Source organism: Phyllostomus discolor, chromosome X, assembly GCF_004126475.2.
Source record: "Phyllostomus discolor isolate MPI-MPIP mPhyDis1 chromosome X, mPhyDis1.pri.v3, whole genome shotgun sequence".
Classification (NCBI taxonomy): domain Eukaryota; kingdom Metazoa; phylum Chordata; class Mammalia; order Chiroptera; family Phyllostomidae; genus Phyllostomus; species Phyllostomus discolor.
In genome coordinates this window covers 32,524,950-32,547,193 of record NC_050198.1, presented here as the reverse complement: position 1 = coordinate 32,547,193, position 22,244 = coordinate 32,524,950, and the positions used below count along the sequence as shown (strand labels likewise).

General features: G+C 38.9%; 1 protein-coding gene across 2 annotated transcripts in view; it reads right to left on the bottom strand.

The window, feature by feature from the left end:
• CLCN5 (chloride voltage-gated channel 5) overlaps positions 1-20,661 on the bottom strand; it is a 210,669-nt gene extending 190,008 nt beyond the window's left edge. Inside the window, exons 1-3 of one of the 2 annotated variants that reach the window (XM_036016675.1) lie at positions 20,405-20,661; positions 19,690-19,806; positions 18,261-18,417 (exon numbers count right to left, since the gene is read on the bottom strand). In XM_036016675.1, the coding sequence (XP_035872568.1) occupies positions 18,261-18,276 (16 nt within the window). In that variant the 5' untranslated portion in view covers positions 18,277-18,417; positions 19,690-19,806; positions 20,405-20,661. The remainder of the gene's footprint in view (positions 1-18,260; positions 18,418-19,689; positions 19,807-20,404) is intronic. The other variant, XM_028522174.2, reaches the window with a different exon arrangement.
• Between the last annotated feature and the right edge of the window lie 1,583 nt (positions 20,662-22,244).

Here is a 22,244-nt window from a genome sequence, read left to right as displayed (position 1 = left end):
GAAGCAAGAGAAATGCAGTTAGTTATCTATAGGGTATAAGACTGTCAGCTGATATTTCAAAAGAAACTTTGCAGGCTGGAACAGATTGGCAAGGAATATTCAAAGTCCTGAAAATCAGGGACCTACAGCCAACATTGCGCTACCCAGCAAAGCTATCATTTACAATCAAAGGGCACAAGAAGAGCTTCCAAGACAAAAAGACTAAAGGAGTTCATCATCACCAAACCATTACTGTATAAAATGTGAAAAGGACTTATTTAATAAAAGGAAGATCAAACCTGTGAACTGTAAAATGGCAAAAAACACATATCTATCAACTATTAAATGTAAAAAATAAACTAAGCAAACAAGAACAGAGACAGAATCACGGATATAGAGAGCATTTTTATGGTTTCCAGATGGAACGGGTATTTGGGGGAATGGATTAAAAAGGGAGGGGATTAAAAAGTACAAATAGGTAGTTAAAGAGTAGTCATGGGGATGTAAAGTACAGTATAAGAAATGGAGTAGCCAAAGAACTTATATACATGACTCATGGACATTAACAATGGTGTGGGGATTGCAGGAGGGCAGGGTTGTGGAGGTGGGTAATGGGGAGAAATTGGGACAAGTGAAATAGCATAATCAATAAAATATAATTAAAATAAAAAATAAAAAACCCTAAAACACGGTAATTTTCGCCTAATTTTATCTCACTTTCTTAGCATGCAGTTTTAACAAAGCCAAAGCTCTTCCCCTAAGCCCCCTAGCTACTATGATTCCCTGGTAGCTTTCAGAGGTCCCTGATTTGTCCAGGCTCTGCCTCCCGTACTTCACACCTGACCTCTCACCTCAAACATTATTACACCCTTTATTTCTTAGTATAATAGTATCAAGAAAAGAATCGAGTGGGGTATGGTTGTTATTTAAAGTTCATTAGTTAAAGGTATTGTCGCTTGTTGTAAATAAGTCAAGTAGTATAAAAAAAAGTGTCAAGTGGAAATGAAAAACCCCTAGTCCAGCCAACCCTAATTTCCAAGGTAACAATCATAACTGCTTCTTGTGCATCATTTCAGAAGATGTATATACATACAAAAGTATACACATACACAAACTCTTATCTATCTACCCTCTACCTCCCTCCTTCTTTCTGTTGTACAAATGGCATCACACAATACTATTATGCACCTTTTTTGTGCAGTTCCTTTTCAGACTGGCACAAAAGGTACACACATTTTACATTCTGATAAGGACTTCTATGCTGCCCCCGCAAGTGGGCTCTAAAAATTTATACTGTTACCAACACTGCACAGAGGTGAGCTTTTAAATCAATTGACTGTAGTTCCCACAGCTCAAATGGGGGACTAGATATTTAACATAAAAATAGCAGTTTACTAAGCATTTTGTTACATCTTTTATGTTAACACAGTCTAGAAAACCCAGTGTCACAGTTAGTAGCTGCCACACCTTTCTGTGATTACTCTTGACCCGATTCAAATGCAAATTCAGAAGGTGCTATCCCTCAGAATTAATCCAGATGTGTGGGGGGTGTGTGTGTGTGTGTATGAATTGATTTTTAAGTCAATTACAGTTGACATTCAATGTTATTTTATATTAGTTTCAGGTGTACAACATAGTCCAGCTCTTGAATAATGAATGCCTTAGGTTTGGAGATTTTTGAGTGAATTCAGCAGAGAAAAAAACCCACACTGCTCCTAGCAACATACCCACAATTATCTCCAACACCACATGTGCCACATATTGGTGTGATATAAGGTGGTTTCTACTCACCCATAATTAGTTAAAGGTATTGGCAATGAAGACACACTTTGAATATATGAGAACATAGTACATCCACATATTCATGGCATGAAATGGTCTGAGTGATTTTGCTAGTTAAACAGAGAATCCATTTTCTTTCCCAATGATAGTGTATGTGTGTAAGCATCACTGTATAGACTCTAGTGAATCATATCTAAAATAACACTTGCTTAACATTTGATATTTTGCAAAGCATCTCAGCATACCTTACCTCATTTAAACCCCATGGCAATTCTGGAAGGTAAGGCAATTGTTCCTCATTAAACAAAGGCTCAATTGACACATGGGATGTGCTGGACATTCTCTGTGGTATGAAAGATGGAGAAGATACTCCCCTCTCATTCACTGTCACTCTGCCCTATCTAATTTATCCACAAATCCTTCACATTGCACTTAGGATACTTAGTATCATGGCCTACAAAACCCTGTGTGACCAGTGACCTGCCTACCCCTCCAATTTCATCCCATACCCTTGTATACCTGATTCACTATGGGCCAGCTACACTGGCCCATGCTGGGGAAGAATCCAGGCTATTTCCATCTCAGGGCTTTCCATTTTATTTCCTCTGCCTGAAACACTCTTCCCCCAACTCTTCACCTGGATAATCCTTATTCATCTTTCAGCCTCAGCTGAATTGTCACTTCTTCCCAGTCTCCTCCCAATAAATTGTCTCATGTATTCTCTTTCACAGGACTTTACTTCATAGCACTCATAACACTTCATAAAGAAATATTTGTGTGTTTATTTGCATTCCAATTCCCCATACAATGGCAAGACTTAGGGGGACAAGAATCATGACTCTTGAGGTCACTGCTAAAAATCCAGCATTTACTCAATGCAGTGCCTGGCACACAGAAGACAGAAAACCCGAAATATTGAACAAATACAGCCAATGCTTTTGGGGGGTATATAATATAGTGAGGAAACACAAAGAAAGGAAAGGAGAATTTTACCAGAAGATGGGCAAGTTTTCAGGAAAGACTACAGAGAAGAGACAACTTTTCAGCTGATTGCTAAAAGGAAGTAGGCATTTGCTAGGAATCCAGCCTATGGAAATGATCTAGGCCACCAGGGATGAACATGTGGGGAAGAACAAAGACTGTGTGGTGCCTCATAAACTTTTGACTTTGATATCTGGGTAGATGGTGGTACAATTATTAGATACAAAGAATGTAAGAAGAAAAGGCTCTTCTATTATTATTATTTTTTATTATTATTTACCAGTAGAACCCAAGGAAAAGAAGGCCTTGGCAGAGTTAGGAATTTGGATGCCAGCAATTCCTCTGCCCACCTGCCTGTTACCACTCTCAAGCTCAATAGGAAAGATCATGATTTCAACCTGGGAGTATTCAGTGCTGAGTTAAAGATGGCCACCAGAAGACAATACAGATAGGACCAGAAGGGTTTCTCTATATGCAAACATTTTGGGGGGGCCAGGAGATGTTAATGATGTGATTCAGTGTGCTTATATTTTGGGGGGGGGAGCGGAGTAGCAAAAAGAAAAGGAAAATTCAGTGCCCAAAGTATCTCACACACTTGGTAATATCCACATCTCCACTGGATAGTCCCTGTCCGGGATTTATTTCTAATTGCTCTATGTTGCAATTATTGTGTTGCTCTTCATGGAAGTAGTTGCAGCAGAAATCCTAAATAAATACAATAAAATACTACCTAATGCCTGAATGACATTGGGTTTAAAAACATCAAAATATACCATTACTAAGAGAGTTACCTCACCCTATTAAGTCCTCAACACCTTTGGTCTGACCACAGGTCTATAAATATCTGTGTGTTAACAGAAGATAGGAAGAATAAGAAAAATCTGGCATGTGTTGCCCCCTGTGTAACACCTTCTAGTCCATCCTCCCCTCCTGCCCTACCACACACAGGACAGCCTTACATGAAACAGGAATCCCTGAATCATAATTTTGGTTAAAACATAAGAACCTATAGTTTATTTTAAAAATGCTAATAGAGTTACAGGAAGAGAAAACATATCCTGGAAGCCTCAATGACAAAACAATTCTTTGAGGGGAAAAAATGAACTTGTCAAAGTAGCAATAGAGTAGGGAAGGTCTAACATTTAGCAGAAAATTATAAAATAGCCAAGCCTAATGGGGGTGGTGTAATGCAGTAGGGTGAAACAGGCAGAGAGAGTGGCCTCAATTTCCTCCTTTGCACGATGAGACATTTGCAATAGATCACCTCAAAAGACTCTCTGGTTTCAAAATAACCCTTTAAGCACCTATCAATTTTTTTTTGCTGCTGCTGCTGCTGCAATTATTATACAATCCGTGCAGCTAAGACAGGCTGGGAATTTTGGTGATTCTCATTCTCATCTACAATCATGTGAGGTAAATATTATCATATATCCTTTTGCATACTACAATAGTAAACATCAATATTTGTGAGTGCTTAACACATGCCACACACTGTCCAAAGGCTATATATGTACATATTAATTCACTTTATCTCCCAATAACCCTATGAATAGTTATGATTATTATTAACCCCATTTTATAGATGAAGAGGGTGAGGCACACACAAAGAGATGAGAAAATGTGTTCACAGCTAGCAGTGACCAAGCCAGGATACAAACCCAAGGGAGTTTGTCTCCAGAGACTACACTTGACAGATGAGATCTTTGAGACCTTTGAGACTTTTGGAGTTTACGTTACTTTGGCTACCAACTAGCACAGCTAGATTCAGATCCAAATGTATTGGATTCCAAGGCCCATATTCCTTCCGCAATCACATACTTGGGAAAGAATGGCTGGCTTGAAAGAGAAGAATAGCGTGAAAAATTGTTTAGTTTACACCCTACTCAATGCTATTCATTGTAATCCATCCCCCACCTATCCTGCCCCACTGAGGTGTTGTAGAGGGCAATTGTGCAGAGAAACAACTCATTTCTGTATCTGCTGTAGGTGAGACACTGAGCCAAACAGACAAAAAAAGCGGGGGAAGGGGCTCAGTTTCTTTACTCTGGCTCTAACAGCAGAACTTTTGTTCAAAAGTCATGCAGATAGTAACATTTTGGTCAACAGGCAGGAGCAGATGGCTTTTCCTCAGCCATAGAAGTCCAACCATCAAGCTAAACAGCTGTCCAGATTTCATACTAAAGCTCTGTCATCAATTCACTGACTGCTCTGTAATGCTCCCCTGGCCCCCATGTGTTAGTTAAATCACTAGAGTGTTTACAAATACACTATGATGTGCTAAAAAATACCTGCAAGGTGGAAACATGCTTCCCTCGAATCTGAAGCCAACTGAACAGTTTCTCATTGCAACTATATACTAATATTTTATTAAAATTTTTCTCTTCCTTATTGTCATGCTAACTCTGACATATTTTTCCACTTCAGCTTATTATTTAACTCCCACAATAGATTAAGTATGATTTCCCTGTTTATGTACAATCTCCCTATCTCCTCTTACTCCCCAAAGAGGTTTTGGACTCAGTAGGAGAGACAGTAAAAATTACAAGAGAAATTCAGAAAATATTAATAGAAAAAAAAACACAAACAACTGCTCTAGCCAAACCCTCAAGGGTTTGGTTTCTTGTGTTTTTATTTTGGAGGTAGAGGGGGCACAGAATGACTAAAGCATCTGTCTACAAGCCTACATAATTCACTCCTTATGGGAGGCACTATTACTTTATATTATATTTTTGAATACTTGTTTTCTGATTGTAAAAGTAATACATATTTACGGTAAAAATTTTGAAAAAGTATAAAAGAAAAAGAATAAGTTAATCCTACTACCTGGAAATAGCCACTTTAACACATTCATAGGTGTGTGTGTGTAACATGAAATACACAGAGATACACATAAACCCACATTTAAATTAAAGAGCCAGAAATGGGATAATCTCACACTTTTTCATTATATCATGAAGATTTTCCTCAGCCTTAGTTTTGATTTTTTTAAATCCTCACCCAGAATATTTTTATTGATTTGAGAGAGAAAGGAAGGGAGAAGGGGAGGGGGAACAGTGGGAGAGAGGAGAGAGGGGAAGAAGAAAGGGGATGGGGGAATATCCATTGGTTGCCTCCCTTATGTGCAGGATAATCCCTTACTTTTCCATTATATCATGAACATTTTCCTGAGCCTTATATTTGATTTTTTAAATCCTTACTGGAGGATATGTTTTTATTGATTTGAGCAAGAGAGAGGCATCAATCCATTGCCACCCCTATGTGCCCCAACCAGAGATCGAACTCATAACCTTTTGGTGTAGGGATGATGCTCCAACAAACTAAACCACCTGGTCAGGGCCCTTAATTTTGATTTTTAATAGCCAGATAATTTACTTGGTGGACCAACCATAATTTACTTACAGTCCCCTTACTATGGAAACTGTCTTCAGTTTATCACCATTATAAATACCTTAGTACATATAGCTGTACATATATATCTGATATTTCCTTCAGAAATTATCCTTTTTTAAATTAATAATGAATCCACATTACTTACAGAAACATTGGAAGACACAAATAAGCAAAAAAAAACTGTAATTTCTTTGTTTTAATACTTTTGTGGATATCCTGCAGACTTTTCTTTATATTATACACACATAGACACAAGCACATATATTAAAATGGATCATACCATAAAAAATATCAGTTAACTAATAAGTTACCATGCATTGAGCACTTACCACATGCCAGACACTGTGATTTTCTAATTTAATACTCCCAGCCACCCTATTCCTTAGCTCAGCAGTTCCAAAACTTATCTACACATTGGACTTATCTGGGGGGCTTCCAAAATCCTGAGTGCTGCATCCTGTCCCCACAGACTTTAATTTAATCAAGCTGAATGAGGCCTGAGCCTGACAGAGGTTTAAGAGATCCCCAGGGGATACTAATGGGCTTGTACAAGTTGGGAACTATTAGGTTCCCTGCTATTTTGCTGCTACTTTACCCTTCTTTTACTGATGTGGAAAAAGAATACTAAAGTCAGTAAATTCCCAATATATGCAGTTGATAAAGCTGGGATTTCAATCCAGCCCTAAGCTCAGAGCCCAGACTCTTAACTATTGATAATTTGAGATCTGCTTCCCCGTCCCACCATTTGACATCATCTTGTGAACCTATTTCTATGTTAATAAGTAGAAGTCTACATTATCATTTTTAGTAACTACAGTATTCCATTTATCAATGCACCAGAATCCAAGTGCTATCCATTTTCCCACTATAGAAAATGTTGCAATCAATATCTTTATTAATACATTTTTCTGCACATCCTTCACTATTTCCTTAGGATAAATCCAAGAAATGAATTGCTGGGTCAAAAGTTTTTGATAAATATTGCCAAATCAATATTCTCATCAGAAGTGTATGGGAATGTCTCTGCCAAGACTGAGTTTTGCCATTCATTGCTTTTTTAATTTAATCTTTATTGTAATTTTTTCCATTACCATTTAGTTCCTTTATACCCCCTCTCTCCCCAGCTATCATTACAGGGCTGTCCATGTCCATGAGTCATTTTTCCTTTTTGCTTGATGACTCCACCCCCTAACCTCCACCCTGCCAGCTGTCATCCTGGTCTCCATCTATGAGTCTGTCTCTATTTTGCTTGTTAGTTCAGTTTATTCATTAGATTCCACATCTGAGTGAAGTCATATGGTATTTGTCTTTCACCACCTGGCTTATTTCACTTAGCATAATGCTCTCCAGGTCCATCTATGCTGTTGCAAAAGGTAAAATTTTCTTCTTTTTTTACAGCTGGGCAGTATTCCATTATGTAAATGTCCCATAGTTGTTTTATTCATTTAACTACTGGTGGACACCTGGGCTGCTTCCATATGTTGGCAACTATAAATAATATTTCTGTGATCATGGGGGTACTTATGTTCTTTTGAATCATTTTTTAAATTTTTTAAAATTTCTTTTGTCTTTTTTATTGTTGTTCAAGTACAATTGTCTCCATTTTCCTCCCACCACTCCCACCCACCACATCCATCCCCACCTCCCACCCTTGATCCTACCCTATTTTGGCTTTTTCCATGTGTGCTTTATACATGTTCCTTGATAACCCTTCCCCCGTTTCCCCCCCATTATCTCCTCCCACCTCCCCTCTGGTTACTGTCAGTTTGTACTTTATTTCAATGTCTCTGCTTATACTTTGCTTGCTTGTTTGTTTTGTTGATTAGGTTCCACTTATAGGCAAGATCATATGGTACTTGTCTTTCACCACCTGGCTTATTTCACTTAGCATAATGCCCTCCAGATCCATCCATGCTGTCATGAAGGGTAGGAGCTCCTTCTTTCTTTCTGCTGCATAGTATTCCATTGTGTAAATGTACCATAGTTTTTTGATTCACTCATTCACTGATGGGCACTGAGGTTGCTTCCATAACTTGGCTATTGTAAATTGTGCTGGCTATGAACATTGGGGTACATAGGTACTTTTGAATTGGTGTTTTAGATTGAGTCCATTTTTTTTGAACTATCTCCACACTACTTTTCACAGTAGCTGCACCAGTCTGCATTCCCAACAACAGTGCAAAAGGGTTCCCTTTTTCTCCACATCCTCATCAGCACTTGTTTGTTGATTTATCAATGATAGCCATTCTGATAGGTATGAGATGATATTTCAATGTGGTTTTAATTTGCATTTCTCTGATGATTAGTGACATTAAGCATATTTTCATATGTCTATTGGCCATCTCTATATCCTCTTTGGAGAACTGTCCATTCAGGTCCTTTACCCATTTTTTTTTAATTGGGTTGTTTTGGGGTTTTTTGGTGTTAAGTTTTGTAAGTTCTTCAAAAATTGTGGATATTAACCCTTTATCAGATGTATCAGCAAGTATATTCTCCCATTCTGTGGGTTGTCTTTTTATTTTGTTGATGGTTTCCTTTGCTGTGGAAAAACTTTTTAGTCTGATGTAGTCCCATTTGTTTATTTTTTCTTTCGTTTCTCTTTTCTGGGGAGATATATTGGATAAAATACTGTTATGAACAATGTTTGACATTTTGCAGCCTATGTTTTCTTCTATCATTTTTATGGTTTCAGCTCTAACATTTAAGTCTTTGACACATTTGGAATTTATTCTTGTGTGTGGTGTAAGAAGGTGGTCTAGTTTCATTTTTCTGCACATACCTGTCCAATTTTTCCAACACTATTTATTGAATAAACTGTCTGTAGCCCATTGTATGTGCTTGCTTCCTCTGTCAAATGTTAATTGACTATAAAGGTGTGGGTTTATTTCTGTGCTCTCTATTCTGTTCCATTGATCTGTGTGTCTGTTTTTATGCCAGTACCAAGCTGTTTTGATTACTATGGCCTTGTAGTATAGTTTGGTATTAGGTAGTGTCATTCCTTCAACTTTGTTCTTTTTCAAGATTCTTGGGGCTATTTGGGGCCTTTTGTGATTCCATATAAATATTTGAAATATTTTTTCTAGTTCTGTGAAATACATCATTGGAATCTTCACAAGAATTACATTGAATCTATAGATTGCTTTGGGTAGTATGGACATTTTAAAGATGTCAATTCTTCCTGTCCATGAACACAGTATGTGCTTCCATTTACGTGTATCTTCTTCAATTGCTTTCTTCAGTGTCTTATCATTTTCTGAGCAGGTCTTTTACATTCTTGGTTAGGTTTATCTCTAGGTAATTTTTTGTGGCAATTGTGAATGGGATTGTGTTCTTAATTTCTGTTTCTGTTAGTTTATTATTGGCATATAAAAATGCAACTGATTTCTGGATATTAATTTTGTGTCCTGCTATTTTTCTCTATTCGTTTATCAGTTCTAGTAGTTTCTTGGTGGAATTTTTGGAGTTACCTATGTACAGTATCATGTCATCTGCAAATAATGAAGAGTTTTACTCTTCCTTTCCAATTTGCATGCATTTCATTTCTTCTTCTTGCCTGATTGCTGTGGCTAGGACTTCCAGCACTATGTTGAATAGGAAAGGTGAAAGGGATATCCCTGTCTTTTTCCTGATCTTACGGGAAACATTTTCAGTTTTTACCCATTGAATATGATGCTGGCAGTGGGTTTGTCATATATGGTCTTTCTTATGTTTAGGTATGTTCTCTCTAATCCCACTCTCCTGAGAGTTTCCATTGTAAATGGGTGCTGGATTTTATCAAATCGTTTTTCTGCATCTATTAATATGATCATGTAGCTTTTATCCTTCATCTTGTTTATGTGCTGAATTGCATTTATTGACTGCAAATGTTGTACCAACCTTGCATTCCTGGAATAAATCACACTTGATCATAATGTATGATCTTTTTGAGGCATTGCTATATTCTGTTTGCTAATACTTTGTTAAGGATTTTAGTGTCTGTATTCATCAGTGATATTGGCCTATAATTTTCTTTCTTTGTAGTATCTTTATCTGGTTTTGAAATTAAGATAATGCTGGCCTCATAAAATGAGTTTGGGAGCCTTCCCTCCTCTCGAATTTTATGATATAGTTTAAGAAGGAGAGGTGTTAGTTCTTCTTCAAATGTTTGGTAAAATTCTCCTATGAAGCTGTCTGTTCCAGTGCTTTAGTTTGTTGGGAGTTTTTTTTTTTTTTGGGGGGGGGGGGAGTTTTTTTATTACTGCTTCAATTTCACTAGGTGTAATTGGTCTATTCAAATTCTCTGATTCCTCCTAATTTACTTTTGGAATCTATTGTATGTTTCTAGGAATTTATTCATTTCATGCATGTTGTCCAGTTTGCTGGCATGGAGCTGTTCATATTTCTTACAATCCTTTGTTATTTCTTTTGTGTCAGTGATTTCTCCTCTTTAACTTCTGATTTTATTTATTTGAGTACTTTCCCTTTTTTTCTTGATGGGTCTGGTTAGAGGCTTATCAATCTTGTTTATCTTTTCAGAGAACCAGCTCTCAGATTCATTGATCGTTTGTATTGATTTTTTAGACTCTTTCATTTATTTCTGGTCTGATCTTTATTATCTCCTTCCTTCTACTCACATTGGGCTTTGTTTGTTTTTTTTCCAGTTCCTTCAATTTAAAGTTAGATTGTTTATTTGACTTTTTTCTAGCTCTTTGAGATAGGTGTGTGCTGCTTTGAATCTCCCTCTTAAGACTGCTTTCCCAGTGTCCCACAGATTTTGGATTGTTGTGTCTTCATTTTCGTTTATTTCAAGGCATCTTTTGATTTCTTCACTGATCACATTGTTGACCCACTCATTGTTTAGTAACATGTTATTTAGCCTCCATTCTTTTTGTATTTTTCAGTGTTCCCCTTGTGATTGATTTCTAGTTTCACAGCATTGTGGTCAGAGGAAATGTTTGATATGATTTCAATCTTCTTAAACTTATTGAGACTTGTTTTCTGTCCTAACACATGGTCTACCCTAGAAAACATTCCATGTACAATAGAAAAGTATGTATATTCTGCTGCTTTGGGGTGAAATGCCCTGAAGATATCAATTAAATCCATTACATCTAGTGCGTTGTTTAAGGCCACTGTCTCCCTGTGGATTTTCTGTCTGGAAGAGCTATCCATTGAAGTCAATGGGGTGTTAAGATCCCTGACTATGATTGTAGTTCTATCAATCTCTCCCTTTATGTCCATCAAGATTTCCTTCACATTTTAGGTGGTCTTATGTTGGGTGCATAAATGTTAACTAGGGTTATAGCCTCTTGTTGGATTGTTCTCTTTATTATTATGTACTGTCCTTATTTGTCTCTTAATACAGCCTTGACTTAAAGTCTAGTTTGTAAGAAATAAGTACAGGTACCCACCTTTTCTTTTTCCTTTACATTTGCATGAAATATCTTTTTTCCATTCCTTTACATTTAGCCTGTGTGTATCCTTCAATCTGAGATGGGTCTCTTGGAGGCAGCATATACCTGGGCCTTGTTTTCATATTAATTCAGCTATCCTGTCTTTTGGTTGGAGCATTTAAGCCCTTTACATATAAGGTGACTATTGACAGATACATATGTAGTGCTATTTTATTGTTAGACTATTTTCCTCTGTTTCTTTTTCTTCTTTTCTTGCTCTTAAAGCAAGCCCTTTAACATTTGTTGCAGTGCTGGTTTGGTGTTAAAAATCCCCTTTACTTTTCTTGTCTGGGAAGCTCCTTATTTCTCCTTCAATTTTAATTGGTAGCTTTTCTGGGTAAAGTAGCCTTGGTTGTAGGTCCTTGCTTTTCATCACCTTGAATATTTCACCCTACTCCCTTCTGGCCTGAAATGATTCTGATGAGTAATCAGATGACAGTCTAATTGGTGCTCCATTGTAAGTAACTACCTGCTTTTCTCTGGTGGCTTTTAGGATTCTCTCCTTATCTTTAAGCCTTGCCATTTTAATTATGATGTGTCTTGGTATGGGCCTCTTTGGGTCCCACTTGTTTGGGATTCTCTGAGCTTCCTGGACTTGTGTGTCTTTTTCCTTCACCAGATTAAGGAAGTTTTTGGTCATTATTCTTTCAAATAAGTTGTCAATCCCTTGCTCACTCTCTTCTCCATCTGGTATCCCCATGATGCAGATGTTGTTATACTTCATGTTGCCCAAAATGTTTCTTAAGCTCTCCTCACTTTTTAAAATTCTTTTTTGTTTTTCTGTTTTGCCTGGGTGTTTTTTCTTTTTTTTTCTACCTTGTCTTCCAAATCACTGATGCGATCCTCTGCTTCATCTGACCTACTGTTTATTTCTCCCAGTGTATTATTTACTTCAGATATTGCATCCTTTATTTCTGACAGGTTTTTATGGTTTTCTATGTCTTTGTTCATGCTCTTGAGTATCCTTATAACCACTACTCTGAACTATTTGATAAATTGCTTGCCTCCATATCATCTAGCTCTTTTTCTGGAGAATTCTCTTGTTCTTTCATTTGGGGTCTGTTTCTTTGTCTTCCCATTTTGCCTGCTTCTTTGTATTTGTTTCTATGTATTAGGTAGATCTGCAAACACTCTGGTGTGGGCCTTTGTCACATGCAGCTTGTGATTGGCCCTGTTCAACCTGTTTGGGGTTATCAGCAATCCACAGCATGTGACTTCCTCTGCTGGGTCTGTTTGTATGCATAAAAAACAAGGCTCTGTACCAAGGCTACAAGGTCAGCTTTTATCAGCATGAGGCCCAGGAGAGGGTAAGCTGAAGTCTCATAGAACTCCCACAGCTCCACCTTAGTTGTTAAACTAATCACTGATATAGCTTCATCTGTACTCAGTTGCCAGGCTTACACTCCACAGGGTGGGGCAGAGTAATTCCTGTGGGTGGGGCTATTGCTTCCCCTCAGGCAAATGCCATTCAGACAGGAATGCTCTGCCTGAGAAAGATGGCTCCTGAATTATGGGGAATGACTCAGCACAGGGATCCTGGCAGCTGTTCCTTCAGTTTTCTCCACAGAGCCACCAACACCAGACTCTCCTTGAGCGTCTCTAGTCCACTCTGTCCTCACTCTGCCAGAGCCTAGGGTAAATAGCTGCAAACAGAATGTCATGCATTGGCCCTTTAAGAGGCTCTTTGTGTATCCAGCTGTCTCTCCCTGGTAGACAGATATGGCTGCTGTTTTTCACAGCTGGATGTTATCTGGGTTCCTTTTCAGCTCTGGTGCTGTACACTGGGGAGCCCAGCTGAGGTTTAGACACCACACTTCTTAGGGCAGACCTCTGACTGCTGAAATATTGCTCCAGATCTTCAGCTGTCCCCCATGGGAGCCTAGCCAGCCCTCTCGCACCTCCTCCTCACTCTCTACCAGTCACATTGTGGTGAAGTGGTTTCTTCTCTCTGTCAGTGGTTATAAGGCTTCTCTCAAGCTAGCGTTCAGTTGGTTATCCAGGATGATTTCTCTACAATTTAGTTGTAATTCCAGATTGGTCCCAGGAGGAGGTTAGTGTAGCTTTCACTTACTCCTCCAACATCTTGGATCACTGGCAGCCAGACACCATTTATTCCTTTTTAATCTTTGCATATTTTACTTGAGAAAATGGTATGTCATTTTAATTCTCCTTTCTTTACTACTAACAACATTTTTTCACTTTTTCTGACAACTTGAATTTCTTCTTTTATGTATTTTTTAATTCCCATTCTTTGCACATTTTTCTAATAAAATACTTGGGTTTTTTTACTGCTCTGTAAGTCATTATGTATTAAAGATAATGACTCTTGTGTCAACTGTTTCTAATTCTCTCATTAACTTTATTTATGGTTTTGTGCAGAAATTTAAGTTTTTCATATAGCTGATTATAGTACTATTTTTTAATATTTTCATATTATGCATATAAATATATTCCCTACTTCAAGGTTATATATCCTCCTATATTTTTAGTTCCTTTATCATTTCTCTCTTTTGAAAAAACCTAAGATTCTTTTTTTAATCATTTATGTTTTATTTTTGAAAGTATATTTCATTGATTATGCTACCACAGTTTTCCCAATTTCCCCATCCCCCCTCCACTCTGGACTGCCCAACCCTCCAGCATTCCACCTACCCCCCAATCCCACTTAGTTCATGTCCATGGGTCATACATATAACTTCTTTGGCTTCTCTGTTTCCTATACTATTTTTAACCTCCCCCTGTCTATTTTGTACCTACCATTTACACTTCTTATTCCCTGCACCTCTTCACCCATTCTCCCCCTCCCTACTGATAACCCTCCATGTGATCTCCATTTCTGTGATTCTCTTCCTGTTCTAGCTATTTGCTTAGTTTTTGTTTTTGTTGTTTTTTTAAGGTTCAGTTGTTGATAGTTATGAGTTTGTTGTCATTTTATTGTTCATATTTTTTATCATCTTTTTCTTAGATAAGTCCCTTCAACATTTCATATCATGAGAGCTTGATGATGATGAACTCCTTTAACTTGACCTTATCTGAGAAGCACTTTATCTGCCCTTCCATTCTAAATGATAGTTTTCTAGATAATCTTGAATGTAGGTCCTTGCCTTTCATGACTTCAAATACTTCTTTCCAGCCCCTTCTTTAATGCATCTGTTCCGAAACAGGATTATACATTGGAATTGCTTGCAGAGCTTCTTTAAATGCTCACATATTAAGACTGAGTCACAATTTGGGAGATAAAGCTTGAGCAGAAATACTGTTAAGAGCACCACAGGCAATTCTGAGACATCCCCTCCTTTATTAAGAAACTATTTTAATTTGTCTAAATTTACATTGGTATCATTTTTCCAAATTATTTCAGCATATTTGTTAAGTACTAAATCATTTCATGAATTTGAAATACTACCTTTATCTTATTTGATAAGCTCCATGAGAGCAGAGACCATACCTAGTTTTACCAACCATTTTATCTCTAAGGCCTAGTGCCTAGTGCACAGCTGGCACTTCATAAATGTTAACTGAATAAATAAATAACAGTGACAACATAAGTCCCCAGCTTCATACCATCACAAAGTAGTCTTCTCTTCAACATTTTCTTGACTATCAGGACAGTAAAACTGATGTTATTAATAATGACCTTGAGTTATCAAAAATATTAAATTGTGACTAATACACTCTGTTTAAAGTGGCCAGGAAATGTATTAGAGTGCTCCATCAAATGAAGTCAAAATAATAATGTTGGTCATGTTTAAGGGGTATGGAAATTCTGGTCCAGTTCTCCATGAAGGAACTGGACAGCGCTGACCTGAGAAACTAAGGAAACTTGGCTTCCTCTAGCACTTCGAGTTCCTCAGCTAGCTCCAGAGACTGACTCAGAGCTTCCTTGAGCTGGAGGGCCTATACATAACCTCTTCTATGAGCCCATAGAATGAAAATTGGAGTAGGGAATCAGAAGACCCGAGTTTGAGTCCTGTCACTACTACTAACCTATTTGACCATGGGCATGTCACTTAACCTCTAGGGCTTGGGGTAGATGTTTTCTAAGGATCTCTTCAGCTCTAAACCTCTTCCTAAAGATCCAAACAGACTACCACAAGGCAGGGCTTCCAAGGACAACATGAAATCCCTTGCACAGACCAGGGTCCCAATCCTAACCCTGGCTATAACAAAATAATAGTGATAATAGTAGTAGTCATAGAAGTATAGCAGTAGGAATACAAACAGCTATTGTTAAATTTTACTAAGCACTTATTATATGATATACAATATCGTAGACATCATGTCACCACTAATAATAATGGCACACACACTTATAGGACACTTACTAAGTTCCAAGTACTTTGCATATATTAACTTAATCTTCACAAAAACCCTATAAAGTAAGTTCTGTTATTATCCCCATTTTACACAGTAGAAAACTGAGACACAGAGAGGTTAATGGTCTTGCCCAAGGTCTCACAACTACTAAATGATGGAACCAACTGAGTTGAATCCATACCCATACTTTTAACTATTATACCATACTGCCACCCAAACTATCACTGTACTATGCTTGCCACTTCAGAGGCTACAGAAAACAAGAAATGAGGTACAGTTACTTATGTGTAATACTCCCCTCTTCAATAATGGTAGAAAAAAATAGGTTTGACTCCAATGTAATTTTAAACAGATATTTCAGGGCCTAGGATAGCAAAATATATTAGTTATTAATAAAATAATGAATTACCTTTTATTGAAAATTGTTATCCATTAACATGTCTGTGTTATAAAATAAATAAATAATTCACTACTAATGACATCTGCATTAAACACGGAGAAAACACACAAGCTCTTCATGCACCATTTGGAACAAAATTTCAGATCCTCACCTGCACAAACTCCAGTTCCATACTTTCAGAATTGACCTGACAGCCCACAGTGTCTCAAACAAAACAGGCCAACAAAACAAGGTACAGTAACTTCCCACCATCCCTTTGGCCTTCTCATCACCTCCCACATTTCATATCTGAGTGAATAGCACCAATTGCTCAGGCACCCAAACTGGGTGTCAACTGAGGCTCACTTCCTCCCACATCCAGTCACAGAACATTTCTAGAATTCATTCCATTCTCTCTATCTTTGTTGCCCCTGCTTCTGCTCAGACCTTCACCATCTCTAACCTAAACCACTATACCAGAAACTTCCCAAATGGCTCTTGGCTTTTATTCCTTCCAGCTTCAACCCCACTTCAACACTGCTGCCAAAGTCATCTTTCTAAAACAAAATCTGATTATGTTACTTCCCTGTGTAGAATCTTTGTCTTCAGGATCAAGTGTAAAATCCTCCCTAGAACACACAAGGCTCTTCTTTTATCTGGCCCCCTTACTACCTTCCCAGCTTCATCTGAGGTCAAGCCCCTCACATCTCACACGAGGCAAATGGAGCAACTTGGAAGTTCCTGAACAGTGCTTCTCTGTCTGCCCAGAATTCAATTCTCTCATTTGCCCATCTGGCAAACTCCCACTCGTTTTTTTTCTTTAGACCAGCTCAAAACTCAGAGTTCATTATGCTTTCTTCTGGGCATCTATCACATTTTGTACCTCTCCCTATTATAACACTCATTCAGCCTGACACGGTTTTTGTTTGTCTCTTTCTCATAGGACAAGGAACTGTCTAGGGTTCCCTGACTTACTCATTTCTATATTTTGTTTGCTGGATGAAAGAATATATCAGGATTTGAACAAGAATAGTCAAGCTGCTCCTGATAATTGCCCATTGTATGAGTCAAAGCAGGCATGCAGGCCAAATTCCATTTCAACAAATGTCTTTAACTTCACAATCCTCTTACATCAAAAAGAGTTTGTTACATTTGTGTAACTACATACTTGTGGCCATAACTGATAGTAGACAGTTTTAAAAGCTACATTAGACCACCAACAAACCTACATGTTGTATATTTATAGACATCTGAGCTCTTCATTCTACCCCATCTTTAACCTTTTAGGGGTCATAGACACTTTGGATAGGGTTTATCTATCATTTCTTAAACCTACACTCCTTTTTGGTAAACATAAAAATCCCATGTGCCCCTGGAGATTCTGATACTCTCCCAAAGGGCCCAATCCTCAACTCCACCAAAAATAAAACATAACTCTGAATGGTAGTAATTCACAGGTTCACAAGAGATGTAATCCAGGCAAGATATCATTGAGCTTTGCCCTCGAGTAGTTCATAACATTAAAATAAGCAATTTCTTTCTGTTGCCAACCATAAACATTGTAGCTTTAAATATGCTTTAAAGTCTTTACTGGGAAAAAGAAGCCAGAGAGGTGTCAACATCTATCTCCCCCACCTTTGAAAACCTTATGTTAAAAAAATTGCCACAAACCAATGAAAGACACAAATATGAAAAAATATCCAGTTTCCTAACATATATCTCCCCACAAGCACATGCTCAAACAAAGGGAGTTTTTTGAAAATGCTTCTGGCAAGATATTTTCCTTCTACTTCTCCCATCACCCCTCCATGCTCACTTTAAAATAATTTTAACTTCTAGCAAGCAGTGGCTTCTTTTAAACTAATATGCTTTGTCCTTGTGAAGACAAAGGGTTAAATTAAAGAAACAGCTGGCTGCCTGCCACTAGCAGGGAGGGGAGTAGGGATGGAGGATGGAGAAGGAAGAAAAACCAGTTAGAGGAATGAGTGCTAATTTCTTACCCTGCCACATGGCCATGTTGATCCTATCCACTCCCACGTTGGGGTCACAGGCTCAGAGTTTCCCAGAGACCCCAGTTTTGTTGGAAAGCTTGAATGGGATATAAGTGGAACACCAGCAGTATAGCCTTACTCTCTTCCAGATGCTCACACCCCAAACCTAAAAATGTAAAAATAAAAATAGGTATCTAAATGAAAAAAAAATTCAAATCCTTGAAAATTGTCTCCTATTCCTCCCTGAACCTCTCTTTCAAAGATATACTGACACAGATAGTGTCAAGATCTCCCCCTAAGCAGAAAGGGACCATTGAAGGATAAAATGGAGAAATCTAGAGTCAGTTCATATTGTCACTGAGTGCTGCCCAATTCTACATAAATCACTGGGTCTTCAACAAATGGTTTTTGGAATCTCGAAGGATGGGTGGTTGGATGAGATCATCGCTAAGCATCTTTCCTATCTTTACATTCCATGCTTTGGGAAATGAAGAGCAACATAATATCCAGTGCCCTCTCCAAACTCCCAAGTTTACATTTTAAAAAATGTAGAAGGGACAGCAAATTTTGTGACTGCTTAAAGTTTAAAATAGATCTTGTGTAGGAAAAGAAAGGAAGCATAATAAAAAGAGTGATGCCCTCTAGGTGGCTCTTCCTTATACTTTGCCACACTTTGCCAATGTCCTATGGGGAGCAGTTGTTGCTTTTATAATGGGGGGGGAGAGATCCAAAAAAAATAAAAAATAAAATAGTAATTTAAGTAAAATCAAATTAATTCAGCTCATTCCTATTTTTGAAACGTCAAATTCAGTCTTAGGACAATACTACTAGCAAGGATATAAAAGGTGCTAGGAATGGGACAAAAAAATGAAAGGTCTGGCTACTTCGATTTCAAGATTTAATATATTAAACACTTTGCTTCTTTATTTAAACAAGTTCTTAATAAATAGGTTTTCCTTATTTAGCATATGAGCCAACCTGCATTTTTATAGAAGTCCTCAACTTTCTGACTTGGTGAACATCAAAGTACATTGGTATTTCCACAGCTTTTATACAAGCAACACCTCCACCCTGAAATGAAAGCACTAGTGCAGTACTGAAGACTAATACAAACTTGACAGTCATCATTTTGGCCTTCTTTAATGAATTTTTTAAGGACAAAGTGTGAATGTGTACACTAGTCCCAAAAACACCAACAGAGAAAAGACAATGCTTTGAATAAGGAAATGTTCACAAACTCCTAAGATGGATTCGCCAGAGGGGGGGGAAAGTGCCCTGATGACTTATCTGGAACCTGGGACAGTTTTGGGTCTGCCTTCTTTTGCAATTAAATAGTAGTGATCCATGCCTGGTAGGATCAGACGAAATTTAACATCTCTTAAGTCTAGCCCAGATAATTGCTGAAAATGTATGGAGTTTACATAAAGCTCATTCTCACTGGCTTTTTATGCTCCACACTTCTGGATTTCCCTCATCTATTCGAGGTAGCTTACACTGACGTTATCACACAAGCACACGTACAGCTTCACTTGGCAGTCCAGGAAACTGATTTGCTCTGAAATGTATAATGGTAAAGGCGCATCAATGTGAAAAGAAAGCCCTTCGTGCTGAAGGCTCTCAGGCGCAAGCCTGGAAAGTCTGGAGAGAACCGGTTACCCTCCTTAATTTGGAAAAGGAAAACTCGCAGCAACTAGTTTTCCGAGAGTTTGTACTCCTTCTCTAAGACCCACGCCAACCTGAGAATCTAGAGCAGGAGAAAGAACGGGGCCTTGACAGAGCTTTACCAACTAAAGCCACCCTGCTCCAGTCCTAGAAAGGGGACGTCTGCAGCTAACCTCCCCCATTCAAGAGCGGGTAGGGCTTGGTGTCGCTCCGCAAGAAAACTTTGCTGGGACAGCGCTGGGACCCTTGGCTCGTAGACTAGGGCTGAGCTCCCGGGAAGATGCCGCCCTGCACTGGCTAGAACTAGCCGATCTAACTCTGAGTGCCAGGCGGCGGCGGCCGGGCACGGGGACACCCCCATCTCCTGGGGGCCGAACCAGCCGGGAAGCGCTTCCCAGTGTCGCTGCGCCCAGGGGGTCCTCCGGGGATGGGTCCGGGGCCAGCGGGCCGCGAAGGACCTGCTGGAGACCCGACAGCTCATGTGTCTTTACCTTTCGCCGAGGTCAGCAGCGTGGAGCTTGTGTCTGCCGCTGGCAGGCCAAGCGCTCTCTCGGCTCTGGCGTTCAGAACACCAAGTTGAGCTAGCGCCCCACGTAGCCGGGGAGCTTCATTCACAGCCCAGTGGGGAGGAGAGGGAGCTGAGCGGGAGCGCGGTTCATGTGACAGGCGCCTGGCCAAGTATCCGCCAAGCACAGCTGACGTCTGCGCCTGCGCGCCCTGGCAGGCCCTCTCCGCACCTCAGCCGAGCCCGGCGGGGGCGATGCCAGCCTGGGAAGCTGTGGGGCCGAGACAGCAGCTGAGATCTAGATGCTGGGAGGTGTTTCCGCGTGCGCAGCCGCAATAAGCGTCCCCGCTCGCTGCCATATTTAATGAGGACTAGGCGGATCCTAACCCAGTGCTGGGCGTGTCAATTACTTTTGAAAGAGAAATACTGCATTACGTCTCAAAGTTCTGAGCCTGCGTTACGTGTTTTGGTTTTGTCCGTAGAGTGAAATTGTTTGTCCTGAGGTTCTGGCCATAGAATAGTAGTAGAAATAGAATACTAATTATATTAGCTTATGTATTTTGAGCCTCTTAATAATATGTAAGACGCTGTTCAAGCCCGTTACTTTTTTCATCTCATTTAATAATGCCCACAATAACCCCATTGGGTTACGTGCTATCACTTGTCCACTTTTATTTACAAAAATCCAAAGACACAGAAAGGTTAACTTGTCCTAGTTCACATAATAGGAGTAGAACTAGTAATCAAATATAGTGATGCTTATAACAACCAACTTGATCCTCATTGCACTGGAAAATCTACAAGGCAGTTTTTAGTATTATATCCATTTTAATTATTAAAATAGAAACGGAGGCTCAGAAAAGCAAACATCACAGGTCTTAATAGTGGTAGAACTGGGATTCCAACCTGGGTTTACCTGCTGCCAAAGCCCTTGCCCTAGTATTGGAACAGCCCCTCATTTTACAGAAGAAAAAAAAAACCAGGCCAATGGGCTGCATTTAACTTATATAAGATGATCCTGCTAATTAGTTATCGGTAGGGCTGAGACTGTAATCCATATAATCAGTCTAAGTAAGTTAACTAGAACCCAAGTACTCTAATTACAGAGTCTACTAGAGTGAGCAATTTTGAATGCCTATGTTGGGCAAGCTAAGGGGCTAGGGATACAAAACATTCAGTCAGAGCAAAGCTACTAAGGACAAATCTGTAATCCAAAAAGTCAGGCTTTTGGACCCATTGCAATGAGGGAGATCCCCACACCAGAAAAACTGTGGGACATCTCACCAAAGAAAAAGAGTCATAATAGGAATTACAGGGAATAAAGAAGTTCAGGCGAATTTTAAATGAAGAATTGTTTTGGTAAGCTCAAAGCAGGGCTGTGTGAAGGGGTCAACATCAGGTCTGGCCTGCAAAGTGAGCCAAGAGTCCTGTTTCCTTGGGAACCACAAAGTAAAGATAGATCTGGAATGTTGTGTCCACACAACACCTCTTATCTGTGAAGCTCTGCACCTGGATTGGAAATCAAGGCTGCTTCTCTGTGTCCAAGAAACTTATGCCCTCCAGACAAATGTGGGTTGTTTTATTCTCACTACTGTGATTTCAAGCAGCAAGTTTCTTATAGTCTCTAATTGTAAACAACAAAGTTTCTCAGTGAATGAAAACAGTGGTGTTCACTTAAAAGGGGGTTGTTATCACTTTACAGTGGCGTGTCTTTGGGAGAAATACTGTTCTCCGTTAAATTTTCAGCTGGCTTTATTAGTGTTTGTTATTGCAGCCTAATGACTGGCTGGATGTCTGCTTTCTCAGTCCAAGTTAATTTTTACTTG